The sequence below is a fragment of the Lycorma delicatula genome, chromosome 9 (genome assembly GCF_047948215.1).
Source record: "Lycorma delicatula isolate Av1 chromosome 9, ASM4794821v1, whole genome shotgun sequence".
Classification (NCBI taxonomy): Eukaryota; Metazoa; Arthropoda; class Insecta; order Hemiptera; family Fulgoridae; genus Lycorma; species Lycorma delicatula.
In genome coordinates, this window is record NC_134463.1 from 127407852 (window position 1) to 127432090 (window position 24239).

The 24239-nt window shown below is 30.4% G+C and overlaps 1 protein-coding gene across 5 annotated transcripts in view; it reads right to left on the minus strand.

Annotated features, from left to right (window-relative positions):
- LOC142330336 (sodium leak channel NALCN-like) overlaps positions 1-23815 on the minus strand; it is a 33550-nt gene extending 9735 nt beyond the window's left edge. Inside the window, exons 1-3 of one of the 5 annotated variants that reach the window (XR_012757765.1) lie at positions 23655-23815; positions 11605-11741; positions 5998-6134 (exon numbers count right to left, since the gene is read on the minus strand). Coding sequence is in view for 1 of the 5 variants with exons in the window: in XM_075375563.1 (XP_075231678.1) it covers positions 5998-6134; positions 23655-23672 (155 nt within the window). In the remaining 4 variants the exon portion in view is untranslated. Of the gene's footprint in view, positions 1-1030; positions 1286-5997; positions 6135-8984; positions 9032-11604; positions 11742-14472; positions 14568-15334; positions 15483-23654 lie in introns of those variants that run through there. The other 4 variants (XR_012757764.1, XR_012757763.1, XR_012757766.1 and 1 more) reach the window with 4 other exon arrangements.
- Between the last annotated feature and the right edge of the window lie 424 nt (positions 23816-24239).

Sequence of the window (24239 nt, forward strand, 5' to 3'; positions counted from 1 at the left end):
TTTCCAAGTAAAGGTAAACATTTGTTTTCAAGTGTAGATAATATTCATAAAGGATTGAATTTATGTTCATCTTAGAAATACAAGGATTTTTATTGTTAGTTTAGTATGAGGTCTAAATAAAGTAGCACCATCCCACATACTCTGTTAGCATTCTGCCTAATTTATTTTAAATAGTAAATTAATATTTTAAACTACATAAAAATTATATATAATTCATATATTTAATGTTAATTAGAAGTGATTAGCAAGCAAAGTAAGCGTTAGGTTAAGTTTTGTTTTGTAAAAAAAAAAAAAAACAAAATGTAATGTCATTTCAGCATACTGAACTTTATACAATATCAATATAATCTAATCACACTAAACCTTAGCATTACTTCACAGGATGAGATGAATGATTTGTAGCATGTGTGAAAATGCCATGCCTGACCGGGATTTGAACCCGGGACCAATCACACTTAACCTAATGCTCGCTTTCCTCACTAACACCTCTAATTAACGTTAAATATACAAATTATATGCAATTTTATACACAATGATAGTAGACCACATGTACTGTTGTGGTCAAGGATTTTTATTGCTAGTTTAGTATGAGGTCTAAATAAAGTAGCACCATCCCACATAATCTGTTAGCATTCTGCCTAATTTATTTTAAATAGTAAATTAATATTTTAATCTACATAAAAATTATATATAATTATTGTAGATTGCATACTTAAGTAGTTAAGTAGCACTGAACTCTTTTATTATATGAATAAAAACTACTATTTATTATTATTTTGGTTATTGATGATTTCAGGACAGGTCTGATTTAAAAGGTTTGACTCCCCCGACGGAGAGTCTTAGTCGTTAAGACTTTGGGGATTGGCGTCCCCACAGCCCTAGCCTCTGCAGCTTTTCTGCCCATTATTGAACACTATAATGAGCTGCAGAACACTTAACATTGTGCACATTTACTACACCAAGAACACCACACAAATTACAACATATACCCTTACACAACTCCACAACATCGTACACTGTTTTTTCTTACATTTACATTTGGTGGTGTTGTGACATCTTATGAAACACAACCATAACCCAAGGTGGAAACTATCGTGCCAATGGGTGGATGGCTGTGTGTAGTGAGTCTCGAACGATGCCCTCTGACCACCAGGGTGAACCCAGTTGTATTTAGCTCTAGCTCCAGTACACGTGCATTCTGCTGGAATGGTCCATTATATCACCGGTACTCATAGGGCCAAAATTTCAAGCCTTCAAGCAAACTCCATGATGGTTGGTGGCCAGTCTGAAAAAAACCACCTCAAATAGTCTAGTGAAAAGATCTTGCTCAACATTGTCTGACAAGGATAACAGTTCAGACCATAACATTAATCTAAATGATGAGAAATCAAATCTGCAATACAAGAACATCAGATTTGTAGTTCTTTGAAATAATCAGGAAGGTGGCTTCCTTCATAAGGTCTCGCGTTTCCTAATAAACAAAGTTGTAATGGGTTCAAGTGGTTCCCCAAAGAAGTTAAGAAGTTACTAGACGGATGATCGAAAATTTTAATAATGAGCAGAGTTGATGTATCTTATGTCTTCATAGTATGGGTAATATAAACATAAGTGCAGAATCCCACAAAACCCTAAATATGAGTCAGGGAGTAATTTTTTGCAGAGACTAAAACAGCTTATGAGCTTCGTCCCCAATATGTAGAAGTAAAGCATATAATAAAAAGGCACAACGGAATGGAAGAACCAACACCATCTCTTAAACTGACTTAACCTTCCAGTCCCACTGGAAAAAATAAAAATTTGTTATCTTTCAGTACAACTTTTCATTCCTAACCCTCAATGATGTTTTAAATGCCAAGGGTGTGGTCACACTACATCATTTTGCTCGAAAACAGAGATCTGTGCTTGATGTGCAAAGGAAGGCCACAATGATACTAACTGCCACGAAGATGAAGAAAAATGTACAAGTTGCAGTGGTTTTTATCTTTTTCAGTGGCACACAGAATATAAAAAGACAATTAACTCAAGGAGCCTGGTTAAACCAGATGTATCTTTTGCCACCGCTACATCAAAATAAGCTCCTACAAATTAGATAATCAGCTGTGCGGATCCTGCAATGTGAATGAAACATGCAAATCATCGAGACTCCCACGTGGAATATTTCCAAAGCATCCTGTATGGGAAAAGTATTACAAAAATGTAAACTCATTGTTTGGGATGAATGCACGATGGCACATAAAAAATCGCTTAAAGCTCTTGATCGATCGTTACGAGATTTGCGTGGAAACGTTCAACCGTTCGGGAATGCTTTGATTTTGCTCGCAGGAGATTTTAGGCAAACATTGCCTGTAATTTCTCGATCGACACCAGCAGACGAAATAAATGCTTGTCTGAAATATTCAACACTGTGGCGACATGTATGTACATTTCAGACGACTACGAATATGCGTGTCCAGTTGCAGAATGATCCATCAGCTGAGGTATTCTCATGACAGTTACTGGATATTGGAAACGGACAGCTGCCAGTCGATGAGACGTCCAGACGAATATCATTTCCTGATAATTTTTTGTAATTTAGTAACTTCGAAAGAAGAACTGATCGAGAAAGTATTTCCTGATATTCAAATTAATCATAGAAATCACGATCGGATCAGTGAACGAGCTATCCTTGACGCAAAGAATAAAGATGTCTATCAACTTGTTATTCAATCCAGCATTCAAAGAGAGGAAATTACATATAAGTCGATAGACACCGTTGTGGAAGCAGATGAAGTAGTTAATTATCCAACGGAATTTTTAAACTCACTTGTTCTGCCAGGGATGCCACCACACATATTAAAATTGAAAATAGGTGTGCCAATTATCCTGTTGCGGAATATTAATCGGCCAAAACTCTGCAACGGCACGCTACTTGCAGTTAAAAAATTGATGAATAATGTAGTGGAAGCAATGATTTTAATGGGGCCTTTCAAAGGTGAAGATGTTCTCATTCCTCGAATACCCATGATCCCGACCGATACACCATTTACAGCTAATATATATATATATATATATATATATATATAGATAGATAGATATCAAAACGTTTAATACAATTATAATTAAATGTAGCTGATCTGGTGGCATAAATTTTATCTCTTAATATTATAGGAAAATGAAATTAGGATACATTTAAATTTTTGTTGAGTAGTCTAGTATAAATTTTGCACCTTATCTTATGAAACATTAAAATACATTTTAATATTAAAAAAATATTATATGATAACCTGAACATGAGAAAAGTAGTATAAACAGTATCAAATAATAATGAAAAGTAATGAAACTATACAAATAATAAAATAAGCCATCTTCTACTAACTTAAAAGGAAAAGTTGAATACATCATTACCAGATTTTTACAAAAGACACATTTTTACAAAACCTTTGAGTTCCTTAGAAATTAATGAGATAATCTGAAAAATGATAAGGCTGGTGGAGTTGATATAAATATAAACATCTTCAAAAGAAAGTTACTTAATAACTGTACCACTTGAACATATTTTCAATCTAAACACAGAAAAATCTATTTGGTCTTCTGCTTCAAAAGTAGCAGAAGTTAAACCGGTATTCAAATCTGGAGAAACATTTTTAACCACAAACTAACTATAGACTGATATCTTTAACATCTAATATATAAAAAATATTAGATAAATTATTCATAAAAGAATTTTCAATTTTATTGATGAATACAGTATTATTTTGACAAGATAATAAGGCTTTGTTGAAAACAAGGGCACATGGGATGCTCTAGGTTATATTACACATTTTATTTATGAAAAATTGAACTTAGGAGCTCTATTAATTGCTAATTTTTTAGACTTGTCTAACTAAAGTCTTTGATACTGTAAATCATAAAATTTTGTTCTAAAAATTGCACAGATATGACATTCAGGGTATGGTATTAGATCAAATTTTTCAGAACAACACATTGCCAGGTGTTTCATCTTTCCATTTTTTTTTTATAAAACAATGATATAATGATATTTTAATTATTGCACCAATTTTTAAATCTGTACTATTAATATAATCCAAATGAGGATCATATTCAAAAGCAGTTCCAATCTTAAAAGTGGCTTTCCTGTTGTATACCATCGTAAAACAGAGCCTCACGCTCTTTCATAGTCTCATGTAAATGTGATATTGACATTTGCCTTGCATCTGTATATTTTTTACCAATATTACATTTTTTTCTGTTTAGGTATGATTTTAGAAAAAGAACTCAACAAATACCACCAAAATAGATACACAAATAAATAAACTTGAATAATCAAATTTTTATTGCTAATCAAATACTGCCAAAATCATTCTCTATAAAAATGATGGTGCATGGATTTGTTTTTCATATGTGCTCACATTTTTATTTTAGCTGCTATTGGTGCAGAGCAGACCAATGGTGGTGCACTGGGTGGCTGCACACAGCACCCTCCACATTAAAAGCAAAGCTTTACTTTGTACTTTCTCCCACTAGAAGCAGTCTATTGTTAATTAATTTAAGATTGTTTATAAATTTCTAAGTGTAGATTATTTTTATTTATATTTTATATATGTATCCTTATTTACTTATTATTATTTATTAATTTTATTTTTTAAATTTTTTTAATAAAAGAAAGGGATTATTAATTAATATTTAGCAGTAAAAAAAGGATTCTATATTTAGTGTGAGAGAGCCATTGCGCATAGCTCCATCCAAGCAGTTCGTTGTCAATTAATTGACAGATTATGTTATATTTTATATTTGTATATTTTTTTACTTATTATTTATTTAATTTTATAAATTTTAATAATCAAATATTTTTCACCTACCACAGAACCAATATATCATATTACCTGAGAAATCGAATACTACAACTATATGTATATGTATAGTTAGGTATATATGCTATATATGTACCTGACTACTGTACATATATCAAAGTAACAAATTAAAATTGTATTCAATAATTACCAATTATCAGCAGCTTACGCTCTTGTGATTATGTAGACTGAATTTAGTGCAACTGACCACTACCTAGCAGACAGCCAATATACTACGTAAAAATTTATTGCCAGAGTACAAAATATCCGTCACTAAGTGGAGAGTCAACATACTATGTATGGAGGCAATGAAGCATTATCTTTTTAACTTGTTTTTCTTTTATTGTTGTTTTTAATATTTTTTCAAGATGAAATGTATCTAAACCTTCTCAGTTATGCCAAGAAACATAGGTAAAAATTTGATTGCGATTGATCAGATAGTTTTTTTTTTTATCGGAAACAAAAAAAAAACCCTTCCTTTTCATATAATAATATAATTAAACATTTTTTTCCAGTTTAGCTGAATTCTAGATAAATTAATACAAAAAAAAAAAATTAATACTTTCTTTGGCACTAAAAGTAAATCTGTAGATAAAGGATTAATTTGGAATTTATTGCCAATGAAATAAATCTTAATTTTCTTATTATTACTGACACTTGTTGTATCAAGTTTTTGCTAATGCCCAAGCTTGTGCTGGAACGATTTGTTTAGATCGGTTCTGCAGATAATGAAATAGGATTTATTAAAAATATAAAATCTTAACCCCAAATCTTTTATTTAAAGATTAATTTTGTTACCAATTTAATGAATGTATCCAAGAAAGTGTACATTTAAAAACCATTTTTGGCTGCTTTTCACGATTATTATTGTTATACAACCCAATATTCACTTAGTTTTTAAATCTACTTTACTGACACATTAACTGGTACTTGAAGAAAATAGTATCTTAACCATTTCCTATTTAAAAGTCTTATATACTTTGTATCGCTAGTGTAATTCAGAAAAATTGTTTAAAAAATATTTCATGAAATTTGATACAATTGACCTGGAATTACACAGGCACAAACAAACATATATATCACTAAAATATGGAAACTTTCTCCTTATTTACATCACAAAAAGGAGTATTTCTCCTCCTGCTACAGCAATATAAAAATATGAACTTACTTTAAAACATCATGGAAAGTTACATCTTCTCCATTATGTAAACGCTCTAATTCATAACACATGTGCTTGAACAAAAGACGATCTTTCTGTGGATCCACTTCTAATCTCCCTCGTAAAAGTCTTAAAATGAACCTTACCTAAAAAAATACCCACAAGAAATTAGCATAAAATTATCTTATATTTCATTAGTTTAAATGTTATCTGTTTAGAAAATAAAAAGTAAGTTTATTCATTCATTGAACACAATAAATGCCTAAGTAAAACTCAGTAATTGTGTTAATAGATAATTTTCAAAAAAAAAAACAGTGATGTATTACTACAAAATTATCATAATTATTCTAAAATCTGATATTTAATTATTCAGTAACTCAACGATTAAAACTAGCACTTCAATGATTAAAAAGACAGTGAGTGATAAACAGATCTTAAATTCAGTGTCCAGGCCTATTTCAAAGCTGAATTCATACTGACAAAAAAAAATGTTTTAGAGAAAAGGATTTTATTGTAAAATAAATTACCCAAATATCTACTTTACTTCTTCACATAGTCACACATATGAAGGTGGTGTCATGATACTTATCAATCATGATAATGGCTTTAGCAAACTCTGATTGAAGAACTCCATGGAACAGGATATCCACTCAGTCAATGACACCAACCATGAGCTCTTCTTTGGTTTCAAGGCATCACAGTTTCCAACTTAGAAAATTTTGATTTTCCAACTCAGAGTTGGAAACTCTTCACTAAGTTTCCAACTTAAAAAAGAAATGGTAGTTAAAGTATATTGATTTCAGGTTATACATAATGATAAAAAAAAATCATTAACGGCTTAAGTAAAGCCTTAGTGTAAACTGGGAATTGAGACCACACACTATCATATGAAGGACAGAAACAACATTTTTTGAGCATCCCACTCTGTTTTCTGAACTCAACTCCAAAGCTTCTTTAGAATTCGATAATGAACTTCTAACATAATTGTGGTTACAAGTTTCATGAATTCTGCCAGAAAAAGTACCCTTGCTGTCCTAAAACACTGGACTCACCTTTTTTTGATTTGAAAGTGTATTTAGGATTTTTTCCATTCATTAGGTAAATGAATAAACCGAGCAAACTTTTGGTTCACAATGCTCCAACTTATAACATCAATACTATAAGCACAATAAAACTCTGTCTATGGAACTTGGCAATACTGTCTCCTTCTGCTTTCAAGAAAACAAATTAAACTAAACATCTCACAGAGATAACTTTCATTTACTGGTTTACTACAGCTTAACAGAATGGATAGTAGATGGGCACATACAAAGCTGGCAGGTACTGTTTTGTGCATCATGTTACAGTATAGCAACTCCTTCGTTTACAAAAACCAATTAAAATAAATTTTCAAACAGTTAAGTCACACTTAAGCCATAAAAAAACCATAAAAGACATATTTGGCAACTACAATATGTGTTCTTTAAGCTGTGAACTTTAATATAGTCATTTTATGCTCATGAAATATAAAATTGCATCTGATAGCAACATTATTATTGTACATCACCTCAGGGAATTCTAATGATTAAGATGAAATGAATGTTTGTAACAACTGATGTAACTGATAGTAACAATAATATTGATGGTAATTATTAACAGCAAAGATAATTGCTTAATAGGTTTCAGCTGAGCAGAGTGCATAACTTTATGAAAAATAAATGCCACTAACTTCTACAGAACCAATAGATAAATTGATAAACATTAATAATGTTCTATGAATTCTTAAAATTCTAAAGTATCATGTAATGTAGTCAACTGAATTAAATTTAAGGAGTAAACTAATAATTTCATTTCATATTCTGTTTTGGTCATTATATTAGAAACTTTTGTTTATTCAAACATACTGACAACAAAGACTACTGCATGATTATAGCTATTCCATCTTTTAAAATTTTATTCTATAAATGAATTTTATAACATACGCAAAACGCCAATCCTGAACAGAATTCAAACCATAATCTTCCTTTTAGAATGCATATGGTGTAAAAAACTAAACATTTGTCAATTTGTCAACCAGTGATATAGCATATTTTTAATCTTAGATTTTTCTCATTTCTATCTTAATTTAAACTAAGACCTAAGTTTAAACAATTTCACTGTATGATAAGTATTTTGTTAAGTATATAACTAAGGTACAATTCTCAATGAATTTTTTTGAAGGATCTCCTTATGTATTTTTTATTAAAAAATACTTCCTATTTTTCTGAAATAATCTTTTAGATTTGTTTTTACTGTATAATTATATATATATATATTTTTTTTGCTTACATCTTTTTTTCTAATGCAAAAATAAATGGCCACTATAATTTTTATGACATATTAGCTACTAATGTTAATTAGTTAATTAGCTTTGCTTTGATTAGCTGCTATTTATACAATTATTAATAATAAATTTTCATCAAACAGGACACTACTACTACTTTCTTATTTCACAAAGTTTAGTTCAATTTTTATTTTGTATACCACTATTTTATAAATAAGTAATTCATAAAATTTAGTAATTTCTTACTTGATTCAATTTAATTCAATAATATACAAAAGTTGCATGGAAAGTAGTTCCCATTTTCGCATCAATATTGTACAGGTCAATTATCCTGTCCAATTCAAATTCCCCAATCACAATTTTTTGTCTAACTCCAGGAAAATTTATTTGTTTTAAGAAGATTTTTGTGTAGTTTCTGAGACTTTTTAAATGAAGAATAAAACTGATAATCTCATGGTGGGTTGAATGAGAGCATTTAATGATTAAAAAGACCAACTACTGTAGAAAATTATTATTTATTCAATGACATTGAAACTAACAATACTTTTCAGCATAATCTCTGGCTATATTTAGGCACTTGTCACATCTTTTTGCAAGTTGTTTTATTCTAGTAGTATAGAATTGTTGAGAACTACTTACATAGTGAACTAAATTAAATAAATCTACAGATTTAAAGACAAACGAATTTACTCACATCAGCCCCCTACATAGAACCATTCTCTAGTTGTACACTCGTTTCAGCACTGGTAACAGCCTGTCAAATACTCTGGAAAAATCACTTAGTGGGACTGCCTTCAATAGCTCTGTGCAAGCCCTTTGGATGGATGGAATGTCGTTAAAAAAGCAGCCTTTCATCTTCAACTTGAGTTTTGGAAACATAAAATAGTCTGCTGGAGCCAAATCAGGTGAATATGGCAGACAGGATAAGACAGTGATTTGATTTGTAGCACGATAACGTGTTAGAACTATTGCCATGTGTTCTGAGGCATTGTTGTACAAAAGACTCCAATTATCCGGATCTTGGTACTTAGGCCGGATTCGATGAATGTGATGCATCAGGCGTTTCATTACTTCCAAATAGAATTTAGAATTCTTGGTTTGACCGGTTGGAACAAATTCATGATGAATCTGACCCTTTGAGTCAAAGAATGCAATCAACATCGTTTTCGCTCTTGATTTTTGCTGCCTGACTAAAGGCAGCAAAAATCAAAGAGTCTTTGTGCTCTAGGACTCAACCGAGGAGCAGATTGATGCTTCATTTGCAGATCATACATGAAGCACCTGCTTTTATCCCCGGTTACAATTGTACACCTTTTGGCAGTTTTTTTTTTTGTTAAAACTGTACGTACTGCATCTTTACTAATGTTTAGCTCTTCTGCTATGGCCCAGAGGGTAAGATGAGGTTGTTTGAGCAGGAGTGTGCACATTTTCATTGTGAACAGCTGTTGACGGCCACCAACTTCATTTGCTGTCATTCAATGACTCTCTACCATCTTTAAATCGCTTTCACCATGTGAGACGCAGCTTCATCACTGAATGCTTGCTGTATCATCATAGATTAAGTTTCAACAAAAGATTTCTGAAGTCGAACATAAAATTTTATCGCGCTTCTCTGTTCCATGTTGCGAGCTCACAAGTCATATGAACACAATGTTAGTTCGGGAACTTTTTAGACCTACTGTATATTGTTGCTGAAATCGGTGTCATGTAAAAACTCTTTGAGGGCAAAATAAAAAAAAGTTAACGATATTGAGATTATAAAGTAGATTTGTTACAATAATACTCATTATATGTAGTTGATTATATGTAGTTCTTCCAAATAATCACAATAGATTGCGCCTTTACAGTCCCAAAACACTGTTAACATCACTTTACTGGCTGATGAGTATGTTTAGAATTTTTTCCTGGTGGGCAATCTCAGAAGTTTGATTCAGTTTCAAAATAATGAATCCAAGTTTCATCATGAGTTATTATATGATCTTAAAAAAGCATTAACTTCTGCTAAAAACTGTTATTTAAGTGCTGTAAAAATGCAAATTTGAGTGTCTGTGAATTTAAATCAACTGTCTTCGAACTACCTTGAACACATTTTTCCATAATTCAGCTTATTATGAATAAAGAATGGGCAGTGGCCAAACTCATACTACAAATTTCAGCAATTTTCCTTTTATGCATCTGTCTTTGAGATAAGATCATTAGAGTGATTTTGGAAACAACAGTTGAAACTTTCATTGTGAAGAAAATTAGTGATACCTGTTTTGCTTGATAACTGTTCATCAACTTACAGAAATTTATATGGTTAATATACTTTTTACCATACTGTTTTAATATACGCTAGTGAATTTGACCAGTTTTACACTTTCTAAAAATAACATTCTTACCACAGCATTCTGTTCTTTCATTGTCACACATTTCAAGTGGAGTCAATATTTTAAAATAAATAAGAGGTTTTATTAATGGAATTTTTTTTAATTGCTGATATTTTTAATGTCAAAGGCGCCAACTTGAACATCATGACAGTTTCAATTTATTGTATTAAATAATTAATTATTAAGCGACTCTTGAAAAATCTCTTTTTCTTAACAAAAATCATGAATGTCTGAAACTGGTCGACAGATTAGTAAGTTTACAGTATATTATGGAAAAATCAATTGCAAAACAATAGTGTTGAATATAATGCAATGAGAAAGAATATCAGTAGTGAAGAACAGTAAGAGTGTTTGTTATTATAGATGATTTGCTATAATGTTGATGAATTCATCAGGTCAGATTTGTATCGCACACTTAATTGACACCAATGAAAGATTTTCATACATTTCTTATAAATACAACCACATCACGGTGTGGTTGTATGTATAAGGAAACATAGCTTTCTGCTATGGCCCCAGTCCATCTCATCACATATAGGGAAATCTATTTAATTTCCCATTTATCCATTAGATATCTCTTTTTTAAAGATGTATAAATTTTTCTTGCTATATATAAATTTTCCTCTGTAATCTTGTTTTGTCAGCACTTCAATATACCATACACAATATCTTGAAAGACATTTTCTTCTCTATACTCCATTGTCAGTATGTGAATTTAATATTAAGTCATTCTGAATTAAATATGTTATCTAAATTTTTGTATGTAGTGCAGTACCTCAAAATATAATCTGTTTTTAGGATAATGTTAAAAATCAATAATAACCATGTTTTCAGTTCATTACAAGACATCCCAAATTTTTAATAGCATGTGGAAAGTTTTACACCAAATATATGTAATTTGTACGTAAACAATAGTAATTTAAGCCATAAACAAATAGCACATACCCTTCTTACAGGAATAACACCTCGTTGATGTATATCAACAACATTCCAAGTGTTTTGAAAGTTTCTTGTATCAGCATATGACAGTAAAGCATCCTCTTCATTAGAATAAAATAGTCAAACATTTTCCATAATGATAGCTGAAAATCAATTAAAATTTACGACAGAATAAACCATGAAGTAAGTTTCAAATAACGTATTTCATAATGATGAAGGGTGAAAAGTTTCAGGCCTCACATAGAGATGACATTAGTAACTTTTCGATGGCATCACATGATTCCATTCTTCATCAGGTTACTAGAAGAGCTTGACATGCACTGGGATATACTTTTCCTCAAATACAACTGTTAAATGCTGGGTTGCAGAGTTTAAAGTGGGTCGAAAACACACTAGCAGTGAACTGTGCAGTGAATGCCCTTCTGAAGTGACTGTGCCAGAAATGAAAAAAAAAGTGCATAACTTCGTTTTGGCAGATTGTCACTGACGAGTGACAGTTAGCAGAATCTGCAGGCATGTCAACAGAACATATGTGCAATATTTTGCATGAATACTTGGACATGAACAAGCTGTGTGCTAGAAAGGTGCTGCGCTTGCTCATGCTCGACCAAAAAGTGCTGAAAAACATTTCAAGTGATTGTCTCGAGCTGTTTTGACACAATCCAGAGGAATTTTTATGTCGATTTGTGACAATTGATAAGACTTGGATTACTGGAACTTTTCTCCCTGCTCTAGTTTATTACTTTTACATAAATATCATTGACATGTTTTTAAAACGTTTTCATACAAGTGACATAATGTTACAATTTTTCTATATGTAGTAACATACTATTACAATATATTTATATATATTGTAAAAGACAATATATATAAATATATATATATTGTCTTTTAACTTGTCTGACTTTTAACTGACTAATTATTTTTCTACAACACAAATGCATTTTTTTTTAAGTGTGTAATGATAACTAAATAAATATTTTTTTTAGGAGATACATAACAAATATTAATTTATTTTTATTACAAAAATATTGGCAGTTAAATTTTTGTCACACTTATAAGTTTTATGACTTTTTATGATAGAAAGAATGAAGAATTACTTTAGCTATCATAAAAATTATTTTATACTTTGGAAAAAAAGAATAAAATATTGATCCCAATAGAACTTTTCATGCTGAATTCATGATACATTTTCTAAATTTTAAATATTCTCAACTAGTCACCATTTTATTTATGATACATAAGTAAACTTTAAAAGAATATAAAAATTTCCATGCATGCAGAGCACTATTCAACTTAATTAAAATGTGGTAGTTGTTTTGCTTTTGTGTTGGTATTTGGAACATCCCATCCCTCTTTAGCATCCAACAATAATCTGCAAGCATTGTTGCACTTTACTGTCACTGTATATGTTTTCCAAAACAGATTTCCTGATGGAAGTGTTACCAGTGCTGTCACTGATTGTACCGAGATTATCCAGACAGAGATGTGAGTGTGAATCCAAGAAATGAATTTTTAGGTACATATTACAACACCCTGCATGTTTCTATGACTAATAATTCACTATTCTATTGGATTTTCATAAACTTTACTTTTGCACAATGCTTTTAAATGATTTCATGCTGATTTTTGACTTAGCTTAACAGTTCTTCGAACTACTGATCTCTGATAAAAGTCCTTATTGGGAACCCATATAAATTCCTTCCTTGATTTTAGCATAACTAACACAAGGAAATTTTTCTTTCAAATAATGCAATCCAGTAGCATTTTTATTCATTGACTTAACAAAATTTTTGAAAAGCCCTTATTTGGTATGTGGTGGAGACAGAAGAATCATTTAACAGTTAACTGGTGGGGGATGTACAACATTTTTCTGTCCAGACTCAAGTTCTTCATATTTTGGCCATTTCTTCTTGATATGATTTGTCTTGACCTTGCTGTCTCATTCAGACAAAACGCAACAAAATTTAGTGTAACCAAGTTGCAAATCCATTAATAATGCAATAACTTTTAAATGACACCACATAGTGCAACATTACTTGTACTGAATTTTCATATTGACATAAATTTCTTTTATCTTAGTTGCATAAGCTATGGTACAAAAGGGGATTTGTTGCCACTGTACAAAAGGACAGACTTTAAAGTAATTTTTGATGAATCAATGAACAATTTCCATTCTGTAGCATTATGTTCATGATCCATGATAGCACAAATAATTGTTACAGTATTAAAATATTTTCTTCAGAATATTAATCTTAAAATTCTTCTTGATCATTATGAAAGAAACATACTTTAGTCTCAGCCTGGAGAAAATTCCAGCTTTTCAGCCTAGATCCCAAAAGCTTGGCTAGTTTCTTTGAAAAGTTCAAATCCTGAACAAGATTGTTTAATTCATCTGATTTTCAGATGAGGTTCATGGGAAGAGAATTTTGCGTAAAAAAATATCATCTAGCTCCACATGTTGAATACAATGGCTACCTCATTTTCTGACTCATCTTCATAAGTTAGATGTGTTGGAGGATTCAGTGCAAGTAAGTCGTTAAAATGAGGTGCTTACCATATAACAAACAATAATTCAGATTCTATATGGTATGATTGAATTTACTACTTATTCATTTTATTTTCAACAAAGAAATAATTTAAATAGTAGTCTTGCAATTCATGCCATAATATGACAAAACTTACATGCCAATTACCCCCTAGCCCAATCTTTCAAACATTTCACAGAGGTCAAACATGTAATATGAGGACCCAGTTCTTATCTTGATCCCCAACTCTACAGCCATAATACAGTTCATAACATTTTTAAATGGTAAAATCAAACTTTGTTGTTATTCTTTAACACAAGTAAGAGAAGATATCAAGATCACTTACAAACTTCCTTGTCATATTTAATCACTAATACGACAGACTTGAGACAGTAACTATAAATCACAAAAGAGAATGAAACCACAGTACGTATATACACAACAACTGTTTAAACAATACTAGTGTGATAATTGTATGATTCAAAAGACTACACTGTGCTAATAAGTCAGAATCTATAGTAAATGAATCATGATGCATATACAGCTATTGCCTTCACAATGCTATGTTTATACCTCATCCTCTGTTAGAAATCATTTAAGATATTTTTTTCTGTATGTAAGTTATCCCTAAAAAAATATGTAACATTCAGCAAAAGCAATATTTCAACACATTTATCTAAAAAAAAAAAAAAAAAACTGGGTGATGGAAATTCTGATAGCATTTTTGTATTAACCATAAAAATTAAATAATGCACAATAAAATTTTCATGTACCAAAAACTGTGTGCATTAGTGTAATTATACTTGAATTAAAAGTTTGTTCAGTGGTATATGGAGATATTCAACTTTGTCTTTTGTGTTTATAAAATTACTTACTCAGTTTTTTTTAATAAAAATTATAAATATTTGTAAAATGTTTTATTTATTTATGTAATACCAAATTACAGAGTAACAGCACAGTGACATATGTCAATAGTCCTCTGCACAGATGCCAAGGAATGTATTTGCAGTACGGCACATAAGTGTAAAGGTACCAGTAAATATGTAGTCTTGAAAAAGACTCAGGCTGACCATCCCTATGTGAGGTTAATTGAAACCCAACCAACAAAGAACAGTGGTATCCACAATCTAGCACTCAAATCCATATAAAAGCAACTGCCTTTACAAGGACTTAAACCTTAGAAATAAAAGTAAACTCATACTACATACCTAACATGACAGCCAAAAAAAAAAATGAATTTTAGTTTTTAGCTGAAAAGGTAGAGTAATATCTTCAGTAATACCTCTACCATTTCCACAGTCTTTGCTACTCAGCACTCTGGCTACCTGACTATAACCCAGTAAGGTAATAATTTCAACAATGACCTTATTAAAATCAGTAAAACCAGCTGGTCTTGCTCACCTCCATTTTGGATATATATTGCATGTACCTGTTAAAAATTGAAAGCGATTTAATCTACTTTTTTTGTTATGGGGTAATGGAAAGAATATTTTCAAATATTCATAAAACAATAAATAAAAATTATAATCTTTTTTCTTACATCACTTTCAAAAAAAAAAATATTTTCCTCCAATAAAATCTTATAAAAAATATCACTCAATTGGAGTTTAATTTTAGCAGTTATGAGCATGAATGTATGTATCTTATATAAAGGTAAAAAAAAAAAAAACAGTTTAATATTGAAGATAGTTCATACAACAGTTAATACATATTTAACTTTCAGCAAACAAATCAACCATAAATTTTATTTTCCTTCACAAGTATTTTTAAAAAAATCTGATAATGTAGTCGCAAAAATTTTCAAGCCGTATTAAATAACTCTATTATTATTATACAGCCCTATATTAGATAACCTTGTTTTTAAGAGGAGAATGTTTTAAGAGGAGAATTTTCAATACAGTTATGTTTAATAGTAAATAATATGATTATGTAATAAAAGGAAAAGACATGTCTTATATTTTGGTAGAAATCAAAAAATACTGACCTGTTGTGTACAAATTCCCTTCTGCAAGACCCAAGAGAGATCCATTTTTTCTGACCACCAGTTCACTCTTATTTATATTTCAACTAACCTAACTTACAGCACTAATTTCCCCATGAAGAAGGTTGATGTTGATATTTTGGTTGAGCCCACTACAATTTTAAGGCTAATATGTTTAAACAACCTAATTTTTAAAGCTCTTCAATCTGTTCTTGGCTACTATTCAGTTGTAAAATTCTATTAAACAATACATCCTGCCCCGACAATTATCTCTTTGTCTTATCCTTGATTTTTATTTCTTTTGATGCTACTCTTGCTATAAGCAATATTTTTAATCAGAAAAACAATGGAGATTTTAAATGATCGGATGATTGTCCAATGTAGTGATTCAGTTCTAAGGTTAAACTAAATACTTTTCTATTTAATTGTGATTTTTATAAATAGATAGTGTCGGTGTGGAGTAGACAATCAATCTTCCTATAAGGGAATGGCTGAATCAGTTATTCATTACCAATAGCTCATAATTATTTCTATCCTCATTTAGGTCTGATGATTCATGGATATACTAACAAACAACAGACACTCCCGTAATTCAAACAAGTCCACAACTGCCTACAAGTCTTGAGTAAAAGGTACTACATAAACGGAAACTTCTAGGTCTAATGTGAATCAATCCAATATAACATGTCAAAAAAATAAAAAACCTTTAAGATTTTAAGGAAGCTTTTCTATTTTGGAGATGTAGGATACAGTAAGTCTTTTCAAACGCTTCTTATAATACAATAATTAAAAATAATAAGCTTTAAATACTTTTAAAAAATAATAAGGTGAAGTTTCGATCAAAGTGGACCTGGGTTGAGGTAATAATCACTCAATACCAAGACAGCCAAAACACTTACTACTTTTCACAAAAATTATTAAATACTCCTGAAAAAAAATTAAACATTTTTTTTTTAAATTAGCCTCTCTACTGGATCCAAAGAAGGGGTGTGTCACTGCAGCTCCTACACCATTCTACATGTATTCTGGTTAGAATAGAAAAAATTTAATTTAATTTAAATTATAATTTAATTATATTTAATTTAATCATAATTTCACAATCATGAAATGAAGTCTCCTAAACTTAACTCCTGACATCTATTTATGTATAATTTTCAATAAATATTTAAAAAATGAAGCTCTAATTCAAGGAAAATTAACCTGTCCTAATATAGGAATTCCCCATTCTTCTTTATTTTTTCAACTTCTTTTTAAATTTTTAATACATCTGAGATTGATTTTTAGAATATTAGACACAATTAGATTACCAAATATTTATTGGGATTATGACCTTCTCAACAAAATACTAACCAAGTTTATTTTGATATTACATGGAACAATAATATTTAACTAATTTTCATCGCCAAATTAGATACACTGCTGAATTTTTCAAAAGTAGTCAGGTTTAACATACAATTCAGTAATACATTAATAATTACTTACTATTCATTTTATATGTTTAACATGTAAAATTTGATATAAAATGTAATCTTATTATTGAACTTTTCTTTTTTACTTTCATAGTTTACATCATTATATACTATTATTACATTTTACTTTAACAGAAGTTGATACCACAAAAATAAATACACAGCTAATACACAGTTTTCATTCAGACAATAATATTAAAAATAAGCTATGCATTGTTGAATAGATGAGACACATTATTAGAAAATAAATAGAATGACAAATAATTTTTAATAATTATTTACAAGAAGAATTAAATAGAATAAATAAGCAGTTTGTACTTACAAAAAAAATTCCACATCATTGAAAAATTTGACATAATCAATTTTGAAGGCTGGCTTTAAAGTCGAGCTGTTTTTCACTCTATGACAATATGTATTTAAGATGTCTTTTTAGTGATAATTGAAAATAATATTATGATCAAACAATTTGTTAATAGAAATTTGAAATGTTATATAACATGACAAAAATAGAACTGACCTAATTTATCTAACAAAGAACATTACATTTTTTATGACGGCACATACCTTCTATCTGCATAATTAAAATTGCATACATATACAGTGAAACTCCCCTGGGAAGGTCACTTCCCAGTAGTAGACTTATCTAATACCAGACACTTTTAGAGTCCCCGGTAGTTTTTTAGTGAAGTTAATTGATAAAATAATTCTTAATAATGAACACAGACAAGGAATTTACCTACAAAAAATATTCTATCAATTATGAAAAATGGATAGCGGGAATAAAAAAATTGCAATTTTCACAGTTTTATTTCATACTCAAGTGTGACTAATTTATTTATCTGTTGTGAATTGCATCACTTCGTGCCTAGATGCTGATGTTATGATTTCAATCATTTCATGTATTCATCATCATCAGTTGATGTGCGTGTGTATACTAGTCATTGTTACGGTATAGAACTGTATTATTTTTTGTAGCTCTTATTATTAGCTCTATTTTCTACACATACTTTACTATATGTTCAATTTTGTATATTTTATCAAAATCGTTACAACCATTGATACCACAACTTAAAATATCTCAAAATTGTAAATGCTTGACATTAAAAAAAAAGTAGCAGTTATAAATGTCTACAAAAAGAAAATTAAGAAAAGAAAAGGAAATTGCAGAAAACTCTGTTATGGTGAGTTTAAAGCATCAGGGGGTTAGTTAGATAAACTCTGAATTCGATATAATGCTTCATATAAAACCGTTTACGGTGAAACTGTAGATCAGAATTTGGTGTGTGAGTGTAAGAAAAAGTTAAATGAAATATGCAAGAGTTATAATGAAAGAAACATTTTTAATTGTGATGAGACTGGTATTTATTTCCAGGCTTTGCCCATTGAAATATGTTTGAAAGAGGAATAATGCACAGAGGGAAAGATATCAAAAGACTGACTGCTTTGTTGGCTGAGAATATGTCAGGTGAATTTGAAAAACCACTAATAATTGGTTACTGAAGGTGACCTTGGTCTACAGCCCTCACCCCCTTGACCTTTTATATTGAAAATTTAATGACATTAATGTCCCTTATACAGAAGTAATCTGACGAAGTTTGGTCAAAACCGGTCCAGCAGGTCTGGAGACCTTAACTATGCTAAATCTCGTGATACTGAGGGTGACCTTGCACTACAGACTCATTCTCTTGATCTTTTAAGCTGAAGATTTAATAACATCAATTTTTACTTTCCAGACTGGAAAGTAAAAATAGTACTAGACTGGAAAGTAAAAATTCATGCGGATAAATGCCTTACTTTGATTCATTTTCTCTTTGTCCTCCAATAAAATCTAATAAAATCTGGTTTACATGCACCGTACAATATCTTCAACAAAATAAATAAGTTTGAACATTTTACCTTTGAAAAAGCAAAATGGCGGCCATTTAAATTTTTTAATCATTAATATCTTTGTAAATATTAATTTTATCAAATTATATTTATTAGATAAAATATAAGGCCTCTAATTGTGAACACCTCATTTGTTTAAATTAGTTAATGAATAGCTGAAATTGTTAGAGGATCATACAAATTATGCAGACTCACAATTTTATGTCTGTTTTCACTTATTAGTATTAATAATTAATTTTAATTTAATGAACTTATTTCATTTATTTTGATGTTCTGAGTTCCACAAGTCTGGGCAACATCTTCTGGGATATTTTGTAAGTGTAGCTTTAAAAAAAGGAAGAAAAAATCTTTGTTGGTTTTTTAATATAATATTTTTGAATAATGCAATTTTTTTTTTTTTTACTTTTAAGAACATAATGGATCACTTTAGTTCTTTTTTTTTGGCAAGTTCTTTCTTTTCTTGCTGATTTGTTGTTTTTCAGCTTTTCTTTTTTGCCAGTAATTTCTAAGGGTTCAGATCTTCTTGCCCTTTCTTGCTCAGAGTACACCCGGCTTATTGTTTTGTTGGGTTTTGATAGGAATCTTGTTTCTTTATTTTTTAATTTCTCATAGTTTCCGGTTTTCATTTTTAGGTTTTCACGGGTTATGTCTAATTCCTCCATGTCTTTCTGTACTTCGTATAACCAGTTCGGTCTGCTTTTCTTGTTCCAGAAAAGTTCGATTGTCCGCCTGATAAGTCCGGTCTCTTCCATTCTGAAAATATGCCCTAGAAAGGAAATTCTCTTCTTTCTAAATTTATTAGTTATCGGGATAATCGTTTTGTAAATAGATTCGTCTGGAATAATTCTCCAAATCCCGTCTTTTTTAATGTTTTTCCCGATGCATTGTTGTAGAATCTGTCTTTCAATCTTTTCCTGTTTGTTGGTAAACCTTGTCTGGTACGGTCCAAATATGGTTTCGCATCCGTAAAGTATTTCTGGTTGGATAACTGAGTTATAATGTCTTATTTTTGTGTTTATGGACATGCATTTTTTGTTACAGATGTTTTGTGTTTTTATTGTGGCTTTGATGAGTTTATTTATTCTTTCATTCCAGTTTGGATTTTCTTGGAGGTTGTGTGTGATGTTTTCCCCCAAATATTTAAAGTTTTCTAGTAGATGAACTTCCAATAGAATTCTTTAAAAGGTTGGAACCAAAAAATGTGAAGAACATACAACTATCAGCTTAATATCACATGCTACAAAAATAAGCTTAGCATTATTAAAAGAAGGTTGATTACAAAAATGGAGGAGAATGCTGGAAAGAACAGTTTGGATTTAGAAAAGTAGAGGAACAAGAAAGACTGTAGGGCTGATCAGAATTATAGAAGAAAGATGTTTTGAAAGAAGAAGAGGATTGAGTTTGTGTTTTATAGATATGTCTAACATAATGCAGTGGGAAAAGTTATTTGAGATTCTGAACGAAAAGAAAGTTGATTGGAACGGTAGGAAATTGATCAGAGAATTGCATATGAAGCAAAAAGCAGTTGTGAAAATAAATGAGAATCTCACAAATCGGTTAGAATTAGGCGGAGGAAAGGCTGCTGTTTATCACCAACACTGTTCACTCTTTATGTTAAGGAAATATTGAAAGAAATAGTGGAAGGCTAAAAAGAAGTAAGCATAGATGGAAGGAATAAAAATTGTGTCAGATATGCTGATGATCTGTTGATTGTAGCTAAAGACACTCAGACACTACAAGGAATGATAAAAGCATTGGAAGTACGGATGAACGAATATGGGATGAAAATAATTGTGAGGAAAGGCGAGGGAAGGCGAGTGAGAGGAAAGATAAGGATCTTGTTACAGAAGGAAAAATTGAACAAGTAGAAAGATACAGATATCTAGGGACAATACTAACTGAAGACTGGAAAAGTAAAGAAGAGATTAAGATTAGAACTGTAATTGCAGATGAAGTCTTTTTTTAGAAAGAAAAACCTACTCTGCAGCAACATGGATCTCAACCTGAAGACGAGATTGGTAAAATGCTATGTTTTGAGAATATTTTTTACGTTAGTCAAACATGGACACTGGGGAAAAATGAAAAAGATAAGATCAAGGCTTCTGAGATGTGGGTCTAGAGGAGGTTGAGAAGATAATATGATTGAACAGAGTAAGCAATAAAAAAGTATTATGAAGAATAAATGAGAAGTAAAGATGAGATGAAAAGAAAAGCATGGGACAGAAACAGATGAAGGTAACAATGGTGCTAGGGACCTGCCACCAGGCAGAATATCCCATGCAAGTATAGCTAAATCACATGACAAATCCATTTATTAATTAGATGTGGGTATCAGTGGCTAATGTCCATAGTATTCAGTACCATAAAAAAGGAAGATTAAAGAGAATACTTTATGTAAGAAATAAAAGTTTGTACTTTTCTTATCAATTATTTCTGAACAAATAGTTATAATTGAAGATTTTAATTTGATTTTATCTTTTTTAAGACAGTTTCATAACAATATCATACAAATGAATAACACAAATAAGCCTAATAACAGAGTGCAGCTGCCAGATGCACACATGCATCTACAGAATAAAGGAAAGACAGCAATTAAGAAAAGTTTTATTAAATTAAAAATGTTTAAAGAATCAACAGTAAAAATATTTGAGATACTTTTTTGTGATCATTAATTCCATGATCCTTGAGAAAATGTTGATAAAATGATACCGGAGTTCTCATTGGACTCATAAATAATATATTTTTAATTTGGAATTAGATTTCCAATACTGTTTTTCATGCACATTAACATGAATTTATTCATATATAACAGTGCATACCTGCACAACAGAATTCTTTTTAGATGTATTTAGAATTTAAAAAATTAAGATGTAATGTTAATGCATTGATTACGAGTCACAATCAGATTTTTTAATATAATCTGAATAACAGGGTCATAATATCATAACCTAAATTTATTACATTAGAACCCTTTACAGTAAGTAAAAAAATAAAAATAAAATAAAAGCTGTCAATCCCTTAACTAAATAAAAAATAACAATTTTTAAATATCCATTGATAGAGCATATATTTTTTCTTTATATCAACAAGATGAAACTACAAAACCATTTCAACAACAAATAAATAAACATCAACTGGAATAACTAAGCATGCACACAACATTTATATCGCAAGCTTATTCATTTTTATTTTTATCAGGTTAATAAAAAAAAGAAGATATATTCAGTCAATATAAGAAGAAATTTGAATCTGTAACAAACCCTGTTAACGCATGAAGAAATTTGAATCTGTAACAAACCCTGTTAACGCATGTTTCTTCTCTTCATGTTAAGTGTTCTGGCTAAAATTTACATCAGCATCATTGTAAATAAAAATTCTAATTCTACACAAAAAGGATTATTACACGTGTTAGTGAATTAGAATGATTGCAGTATATTGAAATATAAAGAAAACCCAGTAAAATTGACTTATTAATTTTGATAATTGAGAAAAATCAATTCACTATATAGAAGGAATATAAAAATTCTTATCACTGATACGTGTTTAAATCTATGAAAAATTTATGATACATGTCATACAACTTTAACAATAATTCTATTTTTAACATATAAAAGAAAATTTAAATATTGACCGACATTATATGCTACAGAGAATTGTAAAAAAGAGTTCTTAAAAGATTACGTTAACATATTAAATCATAATTTACAGTAAATTGCAGCAAATTAAACAAAATATTAAATGGTTAAATAATTTATTTAAATTTCATATTATACTGTTAATAACAGAATGTAAAGCCTAATTAAAGCTCAATTTTTTTTGTCTTCAGTCATTTGACTGGTTTGATGCAGCTCTCCAAGATTCCCTATCTAAAGCTCAATAGTGGACTTATTGAGATCCAGACTGACCACTGATTCTTTCCAAATCAGCTGATTTGGAAGTCTAGAGTTCCACCGTTCGTCCTAGTAAAGCCAGTTATTTTTACACGGATTTGAATACTAGATCGCGGATACCGGTGTTCTTTGGTGGTTGGGTTTCAATTAACCACACATCTCAGGAATGGTCGAACTGAGAATGTACAAGACTACAGTTCATTTACACTCGCACATAATTATCATCCTCATTCATCCTCTGAAGTATTATCTGAACGGTAATTACCGGAGGCTAAACAGGAAAAAGAAAGTAAAGACTGACCACTGATGAACTTGTCATTGCAAATCAGCTGATTTTGAAGTTGAGAGTTCTAAGGTTCATATCCTGGTAAATGCAGTTACTTTTATATGGACTTGAATACTAGAGTGTGGTTACTGGTGTTCTTAGGTGGTTGGGTTTTAATTAACCACACATCTCAGGAATGGCCGACCTGAAACTGTACAAGACTACACTTCATTTACATTCACACATATTATCTTCATTCCTCCTCTGAACTAATACTTTACGGTGGTTCTGGAGGCTAAACAGAAAAAGAAAGACGTTCACTCTACAAGCAGACTACTAAATTAATTGAAACCCTACACCCTAACAGGTTAGTAAAGTGGTCATAACCTAACTTTAAATCTTAGCAATTATAGGTGAATAAAACACCTTGACTTGCAGGTATAAGTACCCAAGTCCAATTTTAATGATAACAGAGGTATTTTACCCAAATGAAGTTAATGACAACTCCTTTTTGAAGATTACATTACCTAAGTCCAACAATACACTTTTTATGAGCAATGGTTTATTTTCAAAATACCTAAATGAACACTGACACTTGGCTGTAGAGGTAAAAATTAATTA